This window comes from Pristiophorus japonicus, chromosome 8 (genome assembly GCF_044704955.1).
Source record: "Pristiophorus japonicus isolate sPriJap1 chromosome 8, sPriJap1.hap1, whole genome shotgun sequence".
Classification (NCBI taxonomy): Eukaryota; Metazoa; Chordata; class Chondrichthyes; family Pristiophoridae; genus Pristiophorus; species Pristiophorus japonicus.
The window spans coordinates 118,679,705-118,704,361 of NC_091984.1; the positions used below are offsets into that span (position 1 = coordinate 118,679,705).

The following is a 24,657-nucleotide window of genomic DNA, read 5'->3' on the forward strand; positions in this document are numbered from 1 at the left end:
TCAAAATGGGCCAGATGGAGTTCAATGTGGGAAAGTGTGAGGTCATCCACTTTGGACTTAAGAAAGATAGTACACAGTATTTTCTAAATGACGAGAGGCTAGGAACACTAGATGAGCAGAGAGACTTAGGGCTCCAATTACAGAAATCACCAAAAACTACTGAACAAGTACAAAATTAATTAAAAAGGCCATAGGAATGATTGACCTTTATCTCAAGAGGGTTGGAATAAGAGGGCTGGAATACAAAGGGCTGGAAATTTTGTTACAGCTGTACAGAGCCCTGGTTAGACCCCTTCTGGAGTGCTGCGTTCAGTTCTGGGCATTGCATTTCAGGAAGGATACATTGGCCTTAGAGGGAGTACAATGCAGATACACCAGAATGATACCAGGGCTAAAAGGGATAAATTATGAGGACAGGTTGAATTGACTAAGCTTGTATTGCCTTGCCCCTGAAGACTGATAGCGGCGGCCACTACACCAACTTCCATCCCTCTAGACTCTGAACTTTCGCATACCAACCGACTTCCGTCCCCATTATGACCGACTTCTGGTCCGCCGATAAAAAAAGCCAAAGAACGGAATTTCGCTCAAGAGACCACCACATTAAGGGGTGCTCTAATAGAGGTGTTTTAAGATGATTAAAGAATTTGATAGGATAAAAACATAGAAACATAGAAACATAGAAACATAGAAATAATAGATAGAGATAACTATTTCCTCTGATGGGCAAGTCCAGAACAAAGGGGCATAACCTTAAAGTTAGAGCTAGGCCATTCAGGGGTGATGTCGGGAAGCACTTCTTCACACAAAGGGTAGTGGAAATCTGGAAATCTCTCCCCCAAAAAGCTGGTGAGGCTGAGGGTCAATTATAAATTTCAAAACTGAGGTTGAAAGATTGTTGTTAGGCAAGGATATTAAGCGTTATGGAACCAAGGTAGGTAAATAGAGTTAAGATACAGATCAGCCATGATCTAATTAAATAGCAGGACAGGCGCGAGGGGCTGAATGGCCCACTCCTGTCCTTATGGGCTTTATTTTTGCCGCCATTGGGCGGCGTTTTTTTGGCATCCGCTGATTGTTTAGAAGCAATCTTCATTTTGCAACTTTCCTCAAAGTTTATACGTCAGCGGCGACGGTCAGCGCTGGAAGAGTGCCAGCCGGCCGGCGGCAGGATCACTCCCTCGGCCGGACACAAGCACAGGGGCTAGGAGCAGGAGTAGACTCTCTGGCCCCGCGAGCTTGCTCCGCCAATCAATAAGATCATGGCTGATCATCAACCTCAACTCCACTTTCCCGTCCGATCCCCATATCCCTTGATTCCCCTAGACTCCAAAAGTCTATCCATCTCAGCCTTGAATATATTCAGAGACTCAGCATCCACAGTCCTCAGGGGCAGAAAATTCCAAGGATTCACAAACCTCTGTGAAGAAATTCCTCCTCATCGCTGCATTAAATGGCCTACCCCTTATCCTGAGACTGTGCACCTTAGTTCTAGACTCTCTAGCCAGAGGAAACAACCTCTCAGCACCTCCCCTGTCAATCCCCTCCAGAATCTTGTATGTTTCAATGAGATCAGCTCGCATTCTTCTAAACCCCAGAGAGAGGATACAAACAATATCCCAACAGTGGATAGTCAAGGAGCTATAGTGGGGGAGGAACTTAACACAATCACAATCACTAAGGAGGTGGTACTCAGCAAGATAATGGGACTAAAGTCAGATAAATGCCCTGGACCTGATGGCTTGCATGCTAGGGTCTTAAGAGAAGTAGCGGCAGTGATAGTGGATGCATTGGTTGTAAATTACCAAAATTCCCTGGATTCTGGGGAGGTTCCAGCAGATTGGAAAACGGCAAATGTAACGCCCCTATTTAAGAAAGGAGGCAGTCAAAAAGCAGGAAACTATAGACCAGTTAGCCTAACTTCTGTGGTTGAGAAAATGTTGAAGTCCATTATTAAAGAAGCAGTAGCAGGACATTTGGAAAAGCATAACTCGGTCAGGCAGAGTCAGCATGGATTTAAAAAGGGGAAGTCATGTTTGACAAATTTGCTGGAATTCTTTGCGGGTGTAACGAACAGGGTGGATAAAGGGGAACCAGTGAATGTGGTGTTTTTGGACTTCCAGAAGGCATTTGACAAGATGCCACATAAAACGTTACTGCGCAAGATTAAAGTTCACGGGGTTGGGGTAATATATATTAGCATGGATAGAGGATTGGCTAACTAACCGAAAACAGAGAGTCGGGATAAATGATTCATTCTCGGGTTAGCAATCAGTAACTAGTGGGGTGCCGCAGGGATCAGTGCTATTCGGGGACCCCAATTATTTACAATCTATATTAATAACTTGGAAGAAAGAGCCAAGTGTAACGTAGCCAAATTTGCTGACGATACAAAGATGGGAGGAAAAGCAATGTGTGAGGAGGACACAAAAAATCTGCAAAAGGACATAGACAGTCTAAGTGAATGGGCAAAAATTTGGCAGATGGAGTATAATGTTGGAAAGTATGAGGTCATGCACTTTGGCAGAAAATAAAATCAAAGAGCAAGTTATTATTTAAATGGAGAAAGATTGCAAAGTGCTGCAGTATAGTGGGATCTAGGGGTACTTGTGCATGAAACGCAAAAGGATAGTATTCAGGTACACCAAGTGATCAGGAAGGCCAATGGAATCTTGGCCTTTATTGCAAAGGGGATGGAGTATAAAAGCAGGGAAGTCTTGTTACAGTTTTTCAGGGTATTGGTGTGGCCACACCTGGAATACTGTGTGCAGTTTTGGTTTCCATATTTATGAAAGGATATACTTGCTTTGGAGGCAGTTCAGAGAAGGTTCACTAGGTTGATTCCGGAGATGAGAGGGTTGACTTATGAGGAAAGGTTGAGGAGGTTGGGCCTCTACTCATTGGAATTCAGAAGAATGAGAGGTGATCTTATCAAAACAGGTAAGATTATGAGGGGGCTTGAGAAGATGGACGCAGAGAGGATGGGGGAGACTAGAACTAGGGGGCATGATCTTAGATTAAGGGGCCGCCCATTTAAAATTGAGATGAGAAGGAATTTCTTCTCTCAGAGGGTTGTAAATCTGTGGAATTTGCTGCCTCAGAGAACTGTGGAAGCCGGGACATTGAATAAATTTAAGAGAGATAGACAGTTTTTTAACCGATAAGGGATTAAGGGGTTATGGGGAGCGGGCAGGGAAGTGGACCTGAGTCCATGATCAGATCAGCCATGATTGTATTAAATGATGGAGCAGGCTCGAGGGGCCATATGGCCTGCTCCTGCTCCTATTTCTTATGTTCTTATGAGATTTAATCATATCAGCGATCCTCTGTTTCACGGCTGTTAGTTGCAGCCTACTTGGCACACCTCCTCCAGCTTTTGATCTTTTTCAATTCTATGAAAATAAAACTGTCTAAGAGAGGGTCCTTCTGCTGTGGTGGCCAGACACATACACACACATATTAGTCACATTTACAAATGTAATTGCAGTGCATAAATTAAAATATTACTTACAGTAACTGCTTGGCCAAGGTCCTGCCATTTCTTTTTGATCTGCGTGCCGCTTCTCAGGGCCATGGCCACTGCATTGAACTATTCTGCAACTGGATCCCAAAGTTTTGCTAGTAAAGTGGGTTTCAGTTTCTTTTGTCCCATTCTCCCTTTGTTCTCAAGCACATCTCATCTCCTCTCAATGATGTCTAAGGGGCTCAGTTTCTTCTGCATGAAAACTCTTGGCCTTGGCCCTGTCCCCATCTCCTTCCCCTTCCCTTGGATCCATCTTTTACAACTAAAATTTAAATGTCCCGATCCAACTCTGATCCCACCGTGTTCTCACAAGCTGCTGATCCAGACCAGAAAATTTACTGTGGATGTGCGAACATAACCCGTGACATGGAAAAAGGTTTTTTTTCCGGTGCATGCTCACTGACTTTTGGGTGCACACTTGAAGCTCCACCGCCAGGTTTAACTTCGGGTACCGCAGCGCCAAAATTAAATTTTACTTTGTCGAAAGTTGTATTTTTTCTTCAGCACAATCAAGCACAAAATAATCGTCCATACATCCTCCTGAGCGCCAAAAATCGGCAAAGAGGAAAATAGAGCTCTATGTTCGTATATTAAAGGTGTTATATAAATGCAAGTTGTTGTTGTAGTTTGATTTTGTTAACCAAACAAACGTAATCATCATGACATGCCCACTGAGTCAATTCTTAATGCAGTCTGGAGTTCTAAGCTCCTTTAATTGAAAGTTGTTTACAGAGGTGCAGTTAAACAAAGTTGATTTCTTGTTTTAATGAATGCACTCATGTTATTTAAAACATTATTCCTTCTGTATGGATCTTTAGTTGGCCTGTATAGGCACCAATTTGTTTGCCTTTAACAGAATAGCTTGGAAGGTTATATGGAACTTAGAGACATCACACTTCAGCAAATAACATTGTAAAACAGCATTGGAAATATGTCATGTTAGGGGAACCTTCAAGAAGTTTTTAAATTTTCAGCTTGAAATTACATTTTGCAAATTTTATGTGTATGAATTTTCTTTATCCTCTATTTTAACACAGGTGTGCTGCTCCTGTTTATTTTAAAACAGGACATTCCTCCACTAAAACAGAACCATTTCATATGGACACAGTAAGCCCGCATACACCAATATTCGGACAGCCTAATTCCAAGATGTCATCTCAATACTCATGTAGTTTTAAAACATGTGGGGGCCGAAATTGCTCACCACTGGAAATGGGGTGCACCTACCCTGTTTCTGTAGTTTTTACCGGCACAGTGGATGCGGTGGCTTCTTGAGCGAAATTCCGCTCTTTGGCTTGTTTTTCCGGCAGACCAGAAGTCGGTCATAATGGGGATATGGGGCAGAAGTGGAGTGGTAAGCAGAAGTTCAGAGTCTAGAGGGGCGGATGTTGGGGGTTGGTGTAGTGGCTGTCGCTGTCAGTCATCAGCTTGGCGCTGATGACGACATCACGGCGCCGCATCACCACGGCTCTCCGCTTCACTTAAAGAGGAGAGCCTGCGCAATTTTTTAAGTTCGGTCCACTGAGTCACCAGGGAGAGTTTCGGCCGGGCCAGCGGGGGTGCCAGGCTGCCTATTGGCAGTCCAGCCAAACCCGGGGCCATAATTGTCGGCCCGACATGGCAGTCGGCCGACAAAAAAAAACATGCCGGCAGCAGCAGTGCATCCTTTAATGGGAGCCGATACGGCATTTTAAAAGAGTACAGCCTCACTGCACCGGCAGAAAAAAGCAGCTTCTGGCTCCGCACGGCGAGAACAAGAGATTTTCTACAGAATTTCGCCATTGGGGGGAGGGGGGGGGAACATTGGCAGTGCACGCTCTGATGACGCACTTAGGACGGATTTTCAAAATGGTCGCCATTACACAAAAAATCGGCGGCCATTGCACGCCTCAGCAGGTGTTAAGGGAAGGGCAATTTCAGCCCCGTGGTACCTTGGTAAAGGGTTTACCCAGGAGTTCCCCAGGTTCAGTCCCTAGTTTGCGCTGAGTTTGATGACCTCCATCAAGGTGGCAGTAGTGGAACTCTCACTAGCCTCAGTTGGCCCTTTGGATGAGGAAAACTAGGGCTCCCACATCTGATCTAGAATGCATGTATGGATGCAAGGTAAAGATAGGATTAGGCTTTGTTGTTATGTCCTCCTTACTTAAATGGCCTGTCAACACTTACTGACTAGACTCATAGGTGAGCAATGGCCAGCTGGGGAAGGTACTGGAGGGGTTACCAGCATTCATACAGATGTATTCGGCTGAGTCAACACATTTAGAAGAGGTGAGAAAGCTGTGGGGGGAAAAAAGCAGAAAGGCCTTGATGCACTGATTTCTATACCAGTAATCTGGCATCAATTCAAAGTTAAACTATACAACGGGGGGAGTGGTGGGGGGAGAATGATCCTTATATACTCAATGCATTACACTCAGCCATTGAAATGGTAAAGCCTCAGATTTTGGAAATAAGTATAATAAATTTTATTGGCATATAGTTTACAAAATAAAGTTGTATTTTTGATAATATATAAATTGCAAAGGAAGTATTAACTAATTAGAACTATGATACACTCCAGTCTGCCACAACAGTTCATTGCATTGATCCATTGGCTAGTGAATGAAGTGACTATTTCAATAAAGCTCATATGAAGAATCCGACAGATGACCTTGATGATTAACACACGTGCACTGGTAGCATGATATTACTGTAAGGTCGTCTATTATGTGCTGATGTTCATAAATCTCATGTTAGCCCTCATGGATTGAAACTGTGTCATTTCCATCTCATCTTCGTCTTCTGTAAACTTCTTTTTACGTTCAAAGTAGACCATGACTATACCTGCAATCGAGGCAACAATGACACCGCTGATAAATATTGTAAAACCAACTATTACGAAAAATAAATAGTCGTAGAAATCCAGGGGTGTGAGACAAATCTTGAATAGCTTGAATAAAGCTTTGTCGACAGGGATTCCAGCCAATGATTTTGGCATAGTACAGATAGCCTTATCAGCATCTGTTAAATCAAAAGCAAATAATTTCCCTTTATTTATTTGTTATTAGAATGACATTGAAACACAACCAAGAATACAGACAAATAAAAAAGTATACACACAGCCATACATAGAACTTAACATTGTATACTCATGTGTTTTATTGTGTTAACTGTCTTTGAAAGAAGCAAGTCTATTTAACCATTATTTTTAAACCATCTCTGATGAAAACCCATTAAAGTTATCTTTTCCACTGAATGCTGAGATGACTTGGCCCTGCAGTGTTACTTGTGTGCCTATGGGTGGAAATACTGGACACCACGTCTTATTTATGGATGTCTCTCTCTCCACCCCCCACCACCCCCCCCCCCCAACAACTAGGCTCTCTCTCTCCCTTCCCCCCCTCCCCCCCCAACCAGGCTCTCTCTCCCATTCCCCCCCCGCTCCCAACCAGGCTCTCTCTCACTCTCCCTCCCCAACCAGGCTCTCTCTCCCCCTCCTCCCCCCAACCAGGCTCTCTGTCCCCCTCCTCCCCCCCAACCAGGCTCTCTCTCCCCCTCCTCCCCCTAACCAGGCTCTCTCTCTCCCTCCTCCCCCCAACCAGGCTCTCTCTCCCCCTCCTCCCCCCAACCAGGCTCTCTCTCCCCCTCCTCCCCCCAACCAGGCTCTCTCCCCCTCCTTCCACCCCCCCCCCCCAACAAGGCTCTCTCCCCCTCCTCCCCCCCCCCAACCAGGCTCTCTCCCCCTCAAACCAGGCTCTCTCCCCTTCCTCCCCCCCACCCCAACCAGGCTCTCTCCTCCTCCTCCCCCCCCCCCAACCAGGCTCTCTCCCCCTCCTCCCCCCCACCCCAAATCAGGCTCTCCCCCCTCCTCTCCCCCCCCCCCAAATCAGGCTCTCTCCCCTCCCCGCCAACCAGGCTCTCTCCCCCCTCCGCCCCCCCCCCAAACCAGGCTCTCTCTCCCCTCCGCCCCCCCCTCCCCAACCAAGGTCTCTCTCCCCCCTCTCCCACCCCCCACCCCCCACAACCAGGCTCTCTCTCTCTCTGCTCCCAACCAGTCAGTATCAGTGAAAATGATGGGCAAATAAAACTCAAATATTTTCAGAGGAGTAAAAAAAAAAAAAAAAATTAAGGTGCCCACATGTCAGGACTCTGGTAGCAGTTCCATCGGATGGTTCAAATTTCCCATACTACAGAGAGTTGACCAATCAGTTCCTCCGGCTCCCCTCACCATGGAAAAATTAACTGTGACCTAACTAGCTCCCAGTGACATACTGACACTGGGAGAGCAGTTGCCATTCCTAAACCCACTAATACAATGCCTGTGCTGATCATGGCAGGTTTGCCATGTTCTGATGAAGTTTTGGGTCAATTGTTTTGCATATTGTGTTTATGGTCAATTTGATTTTATCGTCATTTAATATCCATCTGTGCTCTCATATTTGGCTGTTGTTAGACTGTCGCCATTTGCAGTGCTTTCAAGGGATCACTAACTGGTGGTGAATGCATCAGCTCACCTGGGGAGATTAATCGATATATATATAATGCAGGAGATGACTTAACTTTGTGCTGGTTCATAGAATCATAGAATCATAAAAATTGCAGTACAGAAGGAGGACATTTCGGCCCATCATGTCCGCGCCGGCCAATAAAGAGCTATCCAGCCTAATCCCACTTTCCAGCTCTTGGTCCGTAGTCTTGTAGGTTACAGCACTTCAAGTGCACATCCAAGTACTTGTTAAATGCTATGAGGGTTCTGCCTCTGCCATCCTTTCAGGCAATGAGTTCCAGACCCCCGCCACCATCTGGTGAAAATATTTCTCCTCAAATCCCATCTAAACCTTCAACCACTTACTTTAAATCTATGCCCCCTGGTTACTGGCCCATCTGCCAAGGGCCTATTCACTCTATCTAGACCCTCCATGATTTTATGCACTTCAAATAGGTCTCCCCTTAGCCTCCTCAGTTCCAAAGAAAATAACACCAGCCCATCCATTGTTTCCTCATACCTATAATTCTCCAGTCCAGGCAACATCCTCGTAAATCTCCTCTGTATCCTCTCTAGTGCCAGCACAACTTTCCTGTAATGTGGTGACCAGAATTGCACGCACTACTCTAGCTGTGGTCTATCTAGTGTTTTATACAGTTCAAGTATAACCTCCCTGCTCTTATATTCTATGTCTTGGCTAATGAGGGCAAGTATCCCATATTCCTTCTTAACCACCTTATCTACCTTTAGGGATCCGGGAACATGCAGCCCAAGATCCGTCTGTTCCTTTACACTTCTCAGTGTCCTGTTATTTCTTGCATATCCCCTTGCCTTGTTAGCCCTCCCCTAGTGCATTTCATCACACTTCTCTGGATTGAATTCCATTTGCCCCTGTTCTGCCCACCTGACCAGTCCATTGATATCTTCCTGCAGTCTACAGCTTTCTTCTTCATTATCAACCACATGGTCAATTTTTGTATCATCTGCAAACTTCTTAGTCATAGCCCCTATATTCAAGTCCAAATCATTGATATATACCACAAAAAAACAAGAGACCTAGTATTTAGCCCTGTGGAAACAGCCTTCCAAACACAAAAACACCCATCTACCATTACCCTTTGCTTCCTGCCTCTGAGCTTATTTTGGATCCAACTTACCACTTTGCCTTGGATCCCATGGGCTTTTACTTTCGTGACTAGTCTGCCATATGGGAACTTATCAAAAGCCTTGCTAAAATCCATATACACTACATCAAGCGCACTACCCTCATAGACCCTCCTTGTTACCTCCTGAAAAAATTCAATCAAGTTAGTCAGACATGACCTTCCCTTAACAAATCCATGCTGACTGTTCTTGATTAATCCATGTCTTTCGAATTGAAGGGATTTATCCTGTCCCTCAGGAATTTTTCCAATTATTTTTCCACCATTGAGGTTAGGCTGACTGGCCTGTAATTACTCAGTCTATCCCTTTCTCTCTTATTAAACAATGCTATATATGTAATGTGGAAGCCCTTAGAAATGATAATCCAGGAGAAAATTGTCACTTAGGCAAGTATGGATTAATTAAGGAAAGCCAGCACGGATTTTATAAAGGCAAATCATGCTTAACTAACTTGATTGATTTTTTGATGAGGTATCAGAGAGGGTTGATGAGGGCAATACGGATGATGTGGTGTACCTAGACTTTCAAAAGACGAATGATAAACTGCCACATAATAGGCTTGCCAGCATGGATTAAAAGGGACAGTGGCAGCAAGGATACGAAATTGACTAAGTGACAGGAAACAGAGAGTAGTGGTGAACAGTTATTTATCGGTCTAGAGGAAGTACATAGTGGTGTTCCCCAGGGGTTGGTACTAGGACCACTGCTTTTCTTCATATATATTAATGACGTAGGGCTCAAATTTCCCCACTTTTTGGCATATTGCAAGAGTTACGCCATTTTTTTTGGCCCCTCAAAAATAATTAGCAAGTTTCCCCGTTCTATTTTTTGAAATTGGTGCTGCACAGCCTGTCCTTTAGTTTCGGGGGGTGGAGCCTAATGTCTGCGCTGAAAAAAACGATGCATCCTCCCCCCCCCTCCCTCCTTCACATGCGCGCAAAAAAAAGGATGTTTTTGATGTGACCGCTATGGGCATGCATGCCCAGTACAGCTCACGGTCTGCATTCAGCCATTTTTATTGAGCCATTTGTGTGCGAGAACTTTAATTCTCAGTGGAAAAATCGGAGCTGCAATACAAGATGCAACACGGCTCAAGGACCAATAATTTCTCACAGGACGAAGTGGAGGCACTAGTTACTGTAATTGAGGCCAGATGGCACAAGCTGGACACCAACAGAGGTCACATAAAAGTTTCACCAAAAGAAATGAAGAAACGCTGGTGCCAATTACTGCAGAAGATTACTATGCAATGGTGACCACCCCGAGGACTGAAGGCCAGTGCAAAAAGTGGCAGGACCTTGGTCAAGTAGTTAGTGTAAGTAATATTTTCATTTATTCACTGGAATTGCAATTGTAAATGTGACCATCTGTATATGTCCCACCCAGCAGAAAGACACCCTCTCTAAGAAGTTATATTTTCATCTTTGCAGATAAAAGGTGGCACACAACAAAAGGGAAAGAACTCGAACAGGAGGAGGCCTGGCAGATCTGTACCCACTGACACCCTTGGGAGACAGGGTCGCTGCTTTGATGGGTCCTCCCTGGAGAAAAGCAACCACCACTGCACAAGCTGGGCCCACACTCGAGGGAGAGGGTAAGTCCTGCAAATTCCACAGTCTGGCTTTGCTAAATGTTAAGTACTGCGCGATTCATGGGGATGTCTCCGTCAGCTATGCTTCGGTTGATGCAATATGGTATCATTCATAGTGGTTCTTCAAATGAGCCTGCTGCCTGTGCTGTGTGAGCCTACTCATGCCATCTGCCCTGCCCCCTCCTCTGATGCTAACCATTTGTCTGTTCTGTTACATTTTACAGAACTTGAGGCCAACCCTGACGAGGCTGAAGCTGATGCAAAAGATTCAGATGAGGACGAGCCTGAAAAAGGAGAAAATCTTTCAATCCTACCTTCCAGACCATGAGCATAGGGGGACGGGGAGGGGCAGGGGAAGGTGATGGATGAAGCCCACACTGTTGTACTCACTCTGGAAGAGATGCAAGAGCCGCCCATTGAGGTGCCAGGATTTCTCCTGAGTGGTTCGAGTATTGGTGGGAGATTCCATGGTTTCCCACCGTCTGAGGCTGGGGATTCCAGTGGGGTGCAGCAAGGCACACCCAGGGTCCCACCATCCAAGGCTGCGGGTCCCAGTGGGATGCAGCAAGCCACACCTAGGGTGAGAAGGGGAAGGAGAGCTCGACAGCTCGGGGGGAATATCGCAGGCAGCTGAGACAGCCAGCGAACATGAGGGAGTGTTGGAGGTAGTTAAGACACTGTCAGGGCACATGAGGGAGGGAATGTCAGAGTTAGCTGCTGCAATATGGGAACACGCCCAGACCCCTCGCCCATTGACAGAATCAACTGCCACTCCCACTCCAATCCCCAGACCAGTCTCTGAAGAGGCCCAAGCCGGGCCTTCCACATTACCGTCTGGCGCCGCCCCCCCCCCCCCCCACCACCTCCCAAATCAAGAAGTGCGCATTACCCGAGATGTTCGAAAGAATAACCCAAGAAACGTTGCACCACCACCTGCGGGCAGGGGTGAAGTCACCAAGACTAAGCACAGCGGGCAGTCTTAGAATAAGGTGGAGGAGAGATGGGTGCAGCCTTTCTTTGCTGCTGCTGTTGTTATTGTTGTTACTGTTGTAACCATTCTCAAATTAAAAGTTTTTTGTAAGTTACGCAAATTTACAAGTTTAAAAGTTTGTCATTGATTTTAAATTTTTTTAAGTGATCTTAACTTCTAAGTTTGATAAAAAAAATATTCTTGTATTAAAGTTAAGTACAAACAAGTGTTTGTTAAACTTTTGAATAAAATATATTTTAAATTAAAACTGAATCATTTCCATTGTTGTTCCATTATTAACACAACATTTTGAAGTAAAGAAGAATCATTTCCATTAACACAACACAGTACGGAACAGGTCCAAACAGTAAACATGGTCCATGTGGAATAGTTACCGCTGAGCCTTCAGGCAGCAATGCGTTCATGGATGAGCAGCTGGCACAAGGCTCGAGCAATCGTTAAAGGGGCACGATGGCCCGCCCTCCTCTGCCGTCGTGCTCCGGGTTCAGGTAGTTGCATGGCTTCCTCGTCCTTCTCTTCCTCCTCGTCATTTATTAGCAGCTGCTGCTGCCTCATGATGGCTAAGTTGTGCAGCATGCAGGACATAACAGTGAACTGACCGACAATCTCAGAATAGTATTGCAAGTAGCCTCCAGAATGGTCCAGGCATTGGAAACGCTGCTTCAAGATGCCAATGGTCTTCTCTATTATGCTGTGCATCACAATGTGCGACATGTATTCCTGGTCAGCATCCGTCCGGGTTATGCGTAGGGGCGTCATGAGCCAGGTGGCGAGGCCGTACCCTTTGTCTCCCAGCAGCCAGCTCTGCCCTTCTGGCTGCTACTGAAACATGGCAGATATAGTGCTCTCGCATTGGATGAATGCTTCATAGGTGCTCCCAGGGTATCTTGCATCAACTGACATGATGCAATGCATGTCGTCACACACGAGCTGCACATTAATGAAGTGGAAGCCTTTTCTGTTCCTATGCATCTCGGAATCTTCTAAAAAGGTGCTCACAAGGCGATGTGGATACAATCAATGCAGCCCTGTACCTTTGGGAATCCAGCAATCCTGGAGAAGCCCATAGCTCTTTCACACATTACATAAAGTTCCTCATGACTGCCCAGGCAGTCATTCCTCCAGATATAGAGTGCAGCAGTCACCTGCCGAATGCAGATATGTGCTGCATGTTGAGAAATGGTGCACACATCCCCAGTTGTGGCCTGGAATGATCCAGATGCATAGAATGAAAGTGCAGCTATAACCTTTACTTAACTGACAAAGCAATCCTCCTGACGCTTCTTGGGTGCAGGTCTCCTTTTACTAACTCACAGATCTCGGTTACAACTTATTTGCATAAATGCAGCCTTCTCACAGTCTGCATCACTCAGGTTCAGGTATAAACACCTGTCTCTATATACCCGACGTGGTAAGGCCTTCTGCCCATCATCCTACGTGCTCTGAGGTTCCTCATTCGAAGACATTGAATCAATCAGGGGAGAGAGGGGCGGCAGGGAGAGAGACACACGGGGGGTGGAGAAGAGAGAGACACACGGGGGGAAAGAGACACATGAGGGAGAGAGGGAGAGAGAGGGAGAGAGAGAGAGAGAGAGACCCCGAGGGGGAGGAGACAAAAGGGGATGAGGGAAAGACACACACACACACACACACACACACACACACACGAGGGGTGGGGGGGGGGGGGGAGAAGAGAGAAAGAGAGAGACCCGGTGGGGGGGGTGGGGAAGAGAGAGACAGACAGAGACAGAGACAGAGTCCAGTGGGGAAGAGAGAGACACACGGGGGCGAGGGAAGAGAGATGGAAGTGAGAGAACTCTGGGAAGACGGATCACATTTCTTGGAAAACACAGTGTGTCCGGGTCATCGTTGGAGCAGATGAAATCCAGAAGTCACGACACTGTCATGATTCACTTCATACCCAATAATCTTGTTCACAATCCGTGACCCACACACACACACAATACACCATCTATGATGGCAGCGGGGGGGAGGGGGCGGGGGTGTAAGGGACTTCAGCTGGAATTTGGTGGTTTCTGCTGGGTTTTTGAGATCTATCCTCTCTGGCTTCTGAAGTCAGAATGAATTGAATTACAATTTGCAAAGTCAGTCAGGATTTGGGCTGGACAGTTCCATTTACACATTCCAGAGAAACTTTAGGGTGTGGCTCATCCTCCAAGGGGACCAATCAGCATTGGATCATGTGACAATGGAGCGACAATCAGAGACGCGTAAATAACTGACAAACTGAGCCAGGAGAAAAGTAACTTAAACTCTGTGCCTTATCCAAGAACCCAAAATGGTGTCTCCAAGCCAGCCTGAACTAGCTTGTTTACAGCAACTGTGAATATCTCCCGCGGGGTCCTAACGCCCTGAGATAGCCAGGTCGTGTTCTGATACGCTGAGACCGGCGTGGAGCTTGCGGTGTTTGATCGAGGTTTTCGGTTGGGAAACAGAATGGTGCCTCTGTTCCATCCTGCTGGTCTGTTGGCCTGTGAGTTGGATCAGTCTACGAGTGTTCCAACATTGAGCTCGTCAGTGTGAGGACTGAACTTTCAGATGATCTGTTTGAGATGAAAGTGAAGATGCGAGCTTTTGACTCAGGTTTGGGCATTTAACTCTGACCCAATCTCTGTTCTTCAGTTGGGACTTTTGAGTGCGTCGTTCTGGGTCAGTGTACGACTTCGCTTTTCATTAGCGACCATTTTATTAGTGCAAATAAACGCGTCCTTTAATTATATCACCAGCACAATCAACACTGAGGAAAAAATAGGATTCACATTTCTGATCAGTAAAAGTTTTCAAAATAGACCTAGTTTTCTGCCCACCTGGGGCTGGGCAAATGGCACATTCTGAACAGAATTCGATATTTTGTTCGGTATTATCCTGTTATTTGTTGACATGCTGCCCTGTTACTTATGTAGGCAGAAATCCTTTTTTCACGAGCAAGCAGCACTGGTTTCCTTTGGGTAGCTCGTACTTTGGGGAAGTTACAACAAGGAGTGGCAGCAGTGTGTCAGTATTGGCACAGGTCCACCACACAGCACAGTTTGAAAATCGGCAAGCAAGAGTCACACAGCTTACAATTTCATTCCAATTCAGTATGTGAAGCTGGGTCTTTCTTTAAAATATCAACATAGGCTACATTCTTCAAGCAAAATGTGTGATTGGTACTTTAGCAAGTCTGCATCACAGTCTTCTATTTCTACCTCCAGTAACAGGAAAACAGCTCTGCTCAAGTCAAACACAAACAATCGAGATTTTCCTAAAAGTGAAACATATTCTTGAATTACACTATGTTAAATGTGTATGGCACTTGGATTCGCCTCATCTCAGTATCCAGTAAGTAACACAATATTGTCAATTTAATGGGGGCTAAATTGGATAGGGCCTTAAAACGGGTGAGGAGATTGCGATATGCCATCTGCCTACACCCACTGAAAGGACCGCAGGCAGCACTCATTAACATAGCAGCGCTGAGCCCAGCACTAAATCCACTGCTGGTTGGCTCAGCACTCAATAGGGGGCCCAATATCATGTGGAGTCTGTTCTCTATTTAAAGGTTGCCTGCAGAGTGAAAGGCAATCTGCACTTCTTAAAGGGGAGGTGCTTTGTGAGAGAAGTACCTCGTTGTGACTGCAGCTGCAACTTAGTAATGTCTCAACAGGGCAGATAAAGGGTACCTTAGTTCTCCAATTCAGCACTGGAGCAGGCCTTGGTGTAGGGGATCTACAGGAGGAGACAGGTCCTCTACCCACCCAGGGAGGCGGGGGAGCAGGAGGCCTTGCAGACACACTGTTTAAAGGCAGTGGGAGGAGATCGCTGAAGCTGTCAGTATGTCCCCCAGGACATGGATCCAGTGCCGGAAGTAGTTTATTGACCTCACACAAGTGGTCAAGGTGAGTGAACGCATTTTCAAATGCCATATCCCACCATCTGCACCATTAACCTCACACACTGCTCAATGCACCACACTCCCATCACTTACCTATCAACAATCTCTAGCAATCACGAATCATTTCTTCACTTCAGCCTCACACACTTATGAATGCTGCAAGCCTCACACTCACATCACACACAATGCCAGCTATTCAACCATGATAGGCACATCACCCAAACAAATTGCACCACACTCACTGACACACTTCCCTTTCTCTTACAGGCCAAAGTGGCTCACAAGCAGTGCAAGCAGGAGAAAGCAGTCAGGGAGAAAGCACGGCTGCAGAGCCTGACCCAGCCAGAGAAGACGGAGCTGGAGATAATTGGAAGGGCCATCACCGATGCTGTGGTGACCGGTGAGACTGAAAGCATTGCTGATGACCGTATTTTCATACCTAATCCTTCTTCTCACTTCCCACTTTCCGCTCATCGCACAATTTCTTCTCACAAGCTGCACATCTTGCTTTCCTCACCCTCCCCTCACCACAATCCGACCCTTGTGCCTTTCTCCTTTTGGTTACCCAAGAACTGCCACCAACCCATCCTGTGCAGGAAGAAGAAGAGGAGGAGAGAGAGAGAGAGAAGAACAGACACTGTCACTCGATCTGACACTCTCAGGCTCCAGCTCAGAAAATGGCTGTGCGAACTTTAGTGGGTAGTCTAGAGGTGGGATCTGCACGTGGTGGGTCACCAGGCACAAGTGGGCTGCAGCCAGGACAGGGGGAAAGGGTAGCGCAGGTGCCAGCGCCCCGGAGGGTGGGTTCGCACATATTTTCTGCTGCATAGGACTCAGATGAGGACTTCGATGGGACAACCTTCAGAAGAGTGATGGGAATGCACAGAGAAATGTTAGGTGTAATGGCAGGTCTGCCAGAGAGCCTCATCACTATCAAGGAGCATGGAGGATTCCGGCTCCAACATTGCACAGGGCTTTGCATGGAATCTGGAGTCCATGATTTCCAGGATGGAAGTGATTGGCAATACCGTTAGAGCACTTGTAGACCAAACCATGATGCTGGGTGTGATAGGCGATGTTACACCTTACATTACAGCACAAGTGGAAGCAACGCAACGTCTGGGTGCTGCAGTGGAAGCTCAGACTTCTGTCATGCAAGCGCAGACTGCTGCCATCATGGCTGGGTTTACGAGTGTGGAAAGGGGCTTGCAAGGCATCACAACAATCCAGCACTCTGTCCTCCAACAGATGGCTAGGAATACTGAGGCACTGCCCCGGGGGAGTGGCAGTGGGTCTGTGGAGCAAGAACCTGCTGTCCTCTCCCAGGATGACAACATTGCTACTGCCACTCAGCCAGCCAGCTCTTACTGCTGCTTCCCATGCTGAGGTGCTGCAGTCTACAGCCAGGCCTTGTAGGCCCAGAGCTGCTCCAGGTCATCCTGGAAGGCCATCTGCAGTGTCCCCCATGGAAAGTCAGCAGCCTTCCACCAGCCATGCTGCAGCCACTGGGGTAGCACTGCATAGGAGCATTAGAATAAGCAAAGAACACGAAAGACAGACACTAAGGGAATGCACAAAGGTGATTAATTCGAATATTACATTACAATTTCAACTAATCATTTATAAATCATGTGAGGAATGTTTGTTTTGTGGTGACTTTCATTTCATCATTGTGGCCAAGAAGACACAGTGACAGAGGCCTGGTAGGGTGGGGAAGTGTTGAGCAATAGGGATCTGGGTTTTCATTCACAGGAACCGGAATCTGATGATGTGTTCATGGACAACCCATCTAGAACGGGGATTTGCAGGCTGTCTCCTCCCTCCCTTCTCCTCCTCTTCCTAGTCCGTATTCTCCTGCTCCTCTTGAGGTGGTCATGGAATCCGTGGTGGCGCCCTCATGATGGTCAAGTTGTGGAGGATGTAGCAGACCACCACAAATTGGAACAACACACCGGTGAGTTCCTCCCGAACAGTCAAGGCAGCAAAACCTTTGCTTGAACTCGATGAGGTTTCTCACGGCAGCACGGCTGTCATTATATGAATGTGGCCACGAGTGGCGAGGTTGCGGAGGGGAGTCATCAGCCAGGAGTAGAGCGGAGCGATCTTGTCACCTAGCAGCCACCCTCAAGCTCAACGTGGTGACTGGAACATTTCTGACACAATGCCTGGTGCAGGATGAAGGCACATTGGCTGCTGCCAGGACATTGGGCATTCACAATCATGACATGCTGGGCATGGTCGCACACCAACTGCACATTAAGAGAGTGGTAGACTTTGCGGTTACGGTATTCTCAGCATTGATATGCAGTGCCCGCAAAGCCATGTGTGTGCATTCGATGGCATCCTGCAGCATGGGGAAACCCGATATCCTGGCAAAGCCTGGCGTGCTCCACATGCTTCTCTCTATTTAAAAAGACAAGGAAGTCCCTTCCGCTGGAATACAGAGCCTCTGTGACCTCCTGGATGCAGCGATGGATGGCAAACTATGAAATATTTGCTATGTCAGTGTTCCAGCCCGGAAGGATCCATAGCAAAAAAATTCAGGACCATGGTCACCTCAAAGACCACTGGCAGAGCCGTCGTTGCCCTGCTCTGAGATGACAGGTCTGGATCCAAGCGGTAAGAGTTCGGTGACCACCTCCTTGGTGAAGCGGAGCCTCCCAATACACTGCTCCTGGCTTCGGTGCAGGTAGAAGTGCTCCTTGAAGACCCTAGGTGGGTAAGGACTCCTGCTGAGAGCTGAGAGTCCTCCTCCCCCTCTTCCTCCTGTCTCTGCGAGCAGCTTGTCTTTGCTACCTCTGCTCCATCTCCTTATCATGCTGCAGTGCACGGGGGGGGGGGAGCTGCAAGTAGAGCCCCCAATGACTGGGAGAAGTGGTGTAGTCAAAGGCCTTCCAGTTGCAGATTTGCAATTGACACGATGGGAGTAGCGAGGCCACAAGAGATGGCAAGGTCGAGGGGTGGTTATGAATGTGGGTTGGGAAGTTTACATAGGAGAGAGATTAAGGGAGAATAGGAGGCTAGCTAACTCAGGAGATGAGAGAGCACAAGATGAATTTAGATGGAGGTTGAAATCACCGAGGATGTGAAGTTGCTCGGTGCAGAGGCTGAGAGAGGGAAGCAGTGAAGGTATCTCGGTAATTACATTTTTATGGTACTTGGGTGGACAGTGGAGAATGAGAATTTTAAATGAGAGGTGAGAGGGGTGGAATAAGATGTTCAAAAGGAGGAGAAAGTGCCGGAGGAGTAGGGAGACAGACCAAGGTGTGATTTGTTGATGAGAGCCACATCGCCACCACGGCTGTCTGAGCGGGGCAAGTGGTGGAAGGTATAGCCAGGCAGGGAGGTTTCAATAAAGGGTAAGCTGTCATCACCGCTCAATCAGGGCCATGATGTCGATGCCATCATTCACAATAAGCTCATGGATGGGAAGGGCTTTGTTCGCAAGTGAACAGACATTCTGCAGGGATATGCAGAGAGGGTCGGTGATGGCTGATCCACTGCCAGCATCAACAGGGTCAGCGCTGGGAGGGATGAGTTGGACAGGGAGCAGATTGGCAAGACTAGCCCCCAGTGGGCACGCTGGATGGGAAGGTTGTTGAAAGAGTAGGATGGGACAGTTGGGGTAGCTGCTCGTAAGGAGGCAGCGACAAGTGCCACGGTGGGCCCTTCAGAAGATGGCAAAAGAGGCACAGAGGGAAACTGTAGGTTTATTTAAATGGAGCCAAGTCTGGAAGGGTGGCAAGAGAGTAGGAAGGTCAAAGAGTAATGAAGGATTGGGGTGGGATTTGAGAGGGCAGAGTATCCAAGAGGAGAGATGAAAGGAGGCACGATGACAGGGATATGCTACACTCTGCGCTCTACAATGTCGCTGGTGGATAAGGAATTTGGACTTTCCTTTTAAAATCAGGAACAGAATTTTATACACGTTTTAAGATTCCTTACATGGGTTGCTTGTTTTTCTTTAATTAACCAAGAATATTACAAAATTAAAAATTAAGCCCATTTTAAAAAGGAATCAGAATAGTTAAAGGTTTATCCACGAAACTGAAGTGATGTTTAAAACTCATACAGGTTTGAATTGACTTTTAAAAAAACTATTGGGCAAGAATTTGCAGTGGGTATAACGGCGTGCCCCGAGAATAAGCTGTCATGTTGCCTTTGAAATGGGCAGCAAGTTTGGGATTTCCGTATGTGCTTGCACATGCGCTAAATCCTGAACTTACGATCTATCAAGTTCCGACTTGACTGATCATCCGCACCAATACCGCATCGACATTGAAAACCTCATTGCTGGCGCAAAGTTGGGTTAATTGCCCACTAACTGCCCAGCAATTACGTACGAAAATTTTACGGCTGATGGAAACAGGCGCAAGCAAGGCCTGTTTCCACAGTGTAAGGGGTATAAAAGATCTTCATCTGGTGCTTTATTACTGTATTGGATGCTTTTTTCCCCCCAATTAGATGACATCCAGGAATGCTGTAAAACCTGAGTGTCTCAGTTGGGACTGCACCCGGAGAAAATGTGGAATAGCACACATTGACAGGCATACACACAGAATCAAGTATTCAACTACACTTTATTAAAATTGCACATCTTCATATTTTATCAAATGCTTGATCTTATCCTGGTATTTACTCTTGTGCCATCAATTCATCAGACAAGAGGCAATGTGTAAAACGCACTTTGGATGAAGGCTTAAAAATCGGAATGTCCTTGCTTTAATTGAAAGTAAAATCGGAGCTATGTCTATCCGAAGTTTTTTCCAATGTTTATTCTCCAAATATAAATGCTTCAAAGATCAATTTTCACTGGGAGACCTCTGCTTCCTGATTGAAGCACCTGCCCTCGTGATCCCGGGTACACCTCCAAGCTGCACCCTGGGAGCTGTGGGCCATTCCGCTGCCCTCGAGTATGCAGCGTCAAGCAGCAAGTTCACAAAGGAGGGTCCCCGTCAGCTAAGTTCGCATTCTAGCCGGATGTACGCTGCCGACCACAAAATCCAGCTCAATGTGCCCAAAATTCCAACAATGTGATAACATTCTTAGTGCTTGCTGATACTTAAATGATACAGAAGGTTATCAAAATCTAGCAACCAATTGTATTTGTAATTGATGGGTCAATTCACTGCAGCTTTTTATAAGATGGAATGAGATAGCAACACATTTAGAAATGGAAAGCTTTTTGCTTTAACAGTTTTGTTACAATGGGCCAGCCCTGATCTCAGGTACATTTAGGAGGACACTCAGCAGCTAGCATCAACCCAGTTAACAACAATTCCCAAAGCAATCCCTGGGCCTTTGTATCACGGAAAGACATGATCACATGATCACGAGATAACTACAGATGAGGAACGCTGCTTGTCGTAATTCATCCTAATGCATTGCAGCATCCAATTGTTTCTCACAGGATCGCAAAAGTTTTGCCTCCACTGCTCTATCTGGATGTTTATTCCCCACATTGGTCACTCTTGACGCTCTGAATAATTTTCTGATATCAGTCCTAATATTACCTTTGGCTAGTTTGGAACCCGTGACCCAAAATTTAATATTTTTTTCCTATACCCTTATCTAAATCTATAAGATCATCCCTCATAAGCCTTCCTTCCAAGATGGAACACCTCAGTCTCTCCTCATATTTCAGAGCCCTGACACTGGGGATTAACCTGGTGGCTTTCTCCACGCTGCCCCCAGTATTTGAATGTGTCTCTTATTCCTTGGTTGCAGGGTACAAGCTACTCACTATGCAGTTTGCAGTATTGCCAACTCTTGCGGTTTGGGACGCGATTATGGAGTGAAATCGAGCTTCACTTGTGATCCCGCGTTGGAATGCCTAAATCTCTGGATTTTTTAATAAATGCCTATTTGTGCATGTGTGAAAAAATATGCCATTCATATTTTTAATCAGCATATTTTTTTCCAAGATTTAAACATTTCTGGATTCAGAAGGTAAGTCAAGGATTTCATCATCTGCAGTCACAAAACAAACCTGTACTTAATTTATACCAATGCAATTATTTTTACAAAAGCAATGTGATGGACCCGTTCACCTCTTTAATGGAAGAGATAGCCTTGAAATTACTCCTTTAATGGTACAGCTTTATCGTGGCTTGCTACTGTGTGGTTCACAGGGGCACACAGCTCTCTCTCTCTGCTCTCCCATAAAATCATAGCCTAAATTATTGATCCTTTGACATGATCGGTATAACAGTCAGGTCTATGGACATGGTCTAGAATGAGGTCTCTTGGCTGCAACCTCTGAAATAACTAGGAGAAATTCTTATTGAACTGAAGTGAAAGGTTCAGAGTTGGAGGCAGTGAGGTCTACAAGGTGGTTAATGGCCTTGCAAAGGGTGAAGTGCTCGCTGCAATTGAATCCTGTAATCAGGTGGGGAGGTGACAGCAAAATAACAAAAAAGCACCTACATCAAAAACAAGAGAAAGCATATGAAGGAGAAAGAGCGACAGAGGCAGAGGTTAGTGACAACCGAATATACTTCCTGTCTGGGAGCAGAGGTCATCAAGAGGACCAGTGAGGAAAAAAAATAGCAACTCATGATTTCTATACCAAATCTCAATTTTTAAGAGTTTGTCTCCTGACTTATGAGGCTGTGGGATTGGCACTACTGAGTTTGATCATTACTGTACCTCCTTTGACTTACATTCTATTATTTTGGCCATGTCGTTCAGCATTCTATTAGCTTTTTTTTTATTAGTTCCTGGGATGCGGGCATCGCTGGCAAGGCCAGTATTTATTGCTCATCCCCAATTACCCTTGAGAAGGTGGTGATGAGCCACCTCCTTGAACCGCTGCAGTCCTTGTGGTGAAGGTACTCCCCCATTGCTGTTACGGAGAGAGTTCTAGGATTTTGACCCAGCAACAATGAAGGAACGGCGATATATTTCCATGTCAGGATGGTGTGTAACTTGGAGGGGAACCTGGAGTATGATTCCCTTGTCCTTCTAGGCGGTAAAGGTCGCAGGTTTGGGCGGTAATGTCGATTGTTGCTCTATATCGATCGGACATATTTAGCATGTGGTCTAATCAGACTGCTGGGTCTCTTTCAAGTTCATTCTTACTTATTTCAACAACATTCATGCAGCATACGTATCCTCTATTTTTTTCTTCCTATTTGAGGAGACATTAACCCAACCGTAACTCTATGCTAACTCAAAACTTTGTCTTCATGCAAAATTAAGTTTTAATCCCCTTTAAGGGTTGATTCCTTCGACTCCGAAACCTGGTGTGCAAAAAAATGGAAAACGCTGGAAATACACATGTGTCAGTCTGCATCTGAAAGAGAAAGAAGGATTAATGTTTTGTCTGAGACCCTTCATCAGAAACGACTCAACCTGTTTTCCAATTTCATTGGCTGGCTTAACTGTAGTGTATTTCCAGCATTCACTTTTTTTTCTTCTTTTGTCTATTTCATGTATAAAAATCTGTTCAGCTCATTGGTATCCAATCGATTAGCTTCACATCTGCTCTCTGTCGGGACAGTTCAATTTCAGGAGAGGAGAGTCTGGAGCCAGCTATTCAAACCGTGGCATTTTTTTGACTGCTAACTTTGTTTCTCTTCCATTCAAGTAGTCACAACTCATTATTTCCACTAATACAATCCTGAGTGGAATAATTACTAGTTAGGCCACAGCTAGAGTACTGCGTACAATACTGGTCACCACATTACAGGAAAGATGTGATTGCACTAGAGAGGCTAAAAAGCAGACTTACAAGGATGTTGCCAGGACTGGAGAATTTTAACTATGAGGAAAGTTTGGATAGGCTGGGGTTGTTTTCTTTGGAACAGAGAAGTCTGAGGGGAGATTTGATTAAGGTGTATAAAATAATGAGGGGCCTAGATAGGTCCTTCCTATCCACTCTATCTCCCTTCGTAGAGAGGTCAATAACCAGGGGCATTGATTTAAAGTAATTGGTAGAGGGGAGGTGAGGAGAACTTTTTTCATCCAGAGGGTGGTGGGGGTCTGGAACTCACTACCTGAAAAGGGTGGTAGAGGCAGAAACCCTCATCACATTTAAAAAGTACTTGGATATAGACTTGAAGTGTCATAACCTACAAGACTACCGGCTGGATAGCTCTTTTTTCGGCAGATACACAGACACAATGGACCGAATGGCCTCCTTCTCTACTGTACATTTCTATAATTCGCACACCGCATTACATATAATGTTACCAGAATGATAGCATGCACACATAGAACTACATTATTATAGGTTTGGGCATTGAAACTCACCTGGAAAAGTATCATTGCTTTCAAATATCCATTCACTGAGCTGTCCAATTGTGCACTGACAGTCCCAGGGATTCCCGGCCAAATATATGACTTTCAAACCTTCAAGCTTCTTTAATGTGGTGGTGTTTAAATATGACAAAGCATTGTTGCTGAGATTGATTTCCCGAAGCCCCAAGTTTTTTTTAAAGGCGTCACTCTCGATTTCCTTTAGCTCCGGGTTGTCATTCAGCTTCAGCACGATCAAGTTAGTCAAAGATTCGAACGTCATCCCATCAATAATGCTCAAGCGGTTGTGACTGAGATCCAGGTAAACTAGCTTTACCACACTGAGGAAATCCAGGTTTGAAATCTCGGATATTGCATTATTGCTGCAATCCAGGTGCACCAGGTCACTGAGGAGGCTCAGTTCGAGGGAATTGATTTCGCTGATGCCGTTGCCTGCGACGTCGAGTAACCTGGTGTTCAGCGGGAGATCTTTTGGAAATATTTTCAGGTCTTTGTCTCTGCAGTTCACTTTAAGTTGTTCGCAGATACACTTCGGGGGGCATTCAGCAGCCAACATCACTCCCATCAACAGCAATTCCCAAAGCAACCCTTGGGGCTTTGTACCACAAACAAACATGTCGAGATGTTACCCAAACCGCAACTCCATGCTAATTCAAAACTTTTTTTGGGGGGTGCAAAATTGCATTGGATGTTTTTTTTTTAAAGAACAGCATATATATATAATATATGTGTATTTAAAAGTTTGATTTGACGGAGACTTCAGTGCGTT

At 45.9% G+C, this 24,657-nt stretch overlaps 1 protein-coding gene across 1 annotated transcript; it reads right to left on the bottom strand.

Moving 5' to 3' along the window:
* Positions 1-6,227: 6,227 nt before the first annotated feature.
* lrrc52 (leucine rich repeat containing 52) lies at positions 6,228-24,453 on the bottom strand. The gene is made up of 2 exons (XM_070888262.1): positions 23,883-24,453; positions 6,228-6,523 (listed from the first exon to the last, which is right to left on the bottom strand). Exons 1-2 carry the CDS (start codon positions 24,451-24,453, stop codon positions 6,228-6,230), a joined length of 867 nt encoding a protein of 288 aa, XP_070744363.1.
* Between the last annotated feature and the right edge of the window lie 204 nt (positions 24,454-24,657).

What these genes read in the sequence shown, in the direction of transcription:
- lrrc52 (XM_070888262.1), bottom strand. Translation starts at nt 24,453, where the DNA reads ATGGGAGTGATGTTGGCTGCTGAATGCCCCCCGAAGTGTATCTGCGAA. An exon ending in AAGCAATGATACTTTTCCAG is followed by an intron (nt 6,524 to 23,882) that starts GTGAGTTTCAAT and finishes TTGATTTAACAG; the next exon opens with ATGCTGATAAGGCTATCTGT.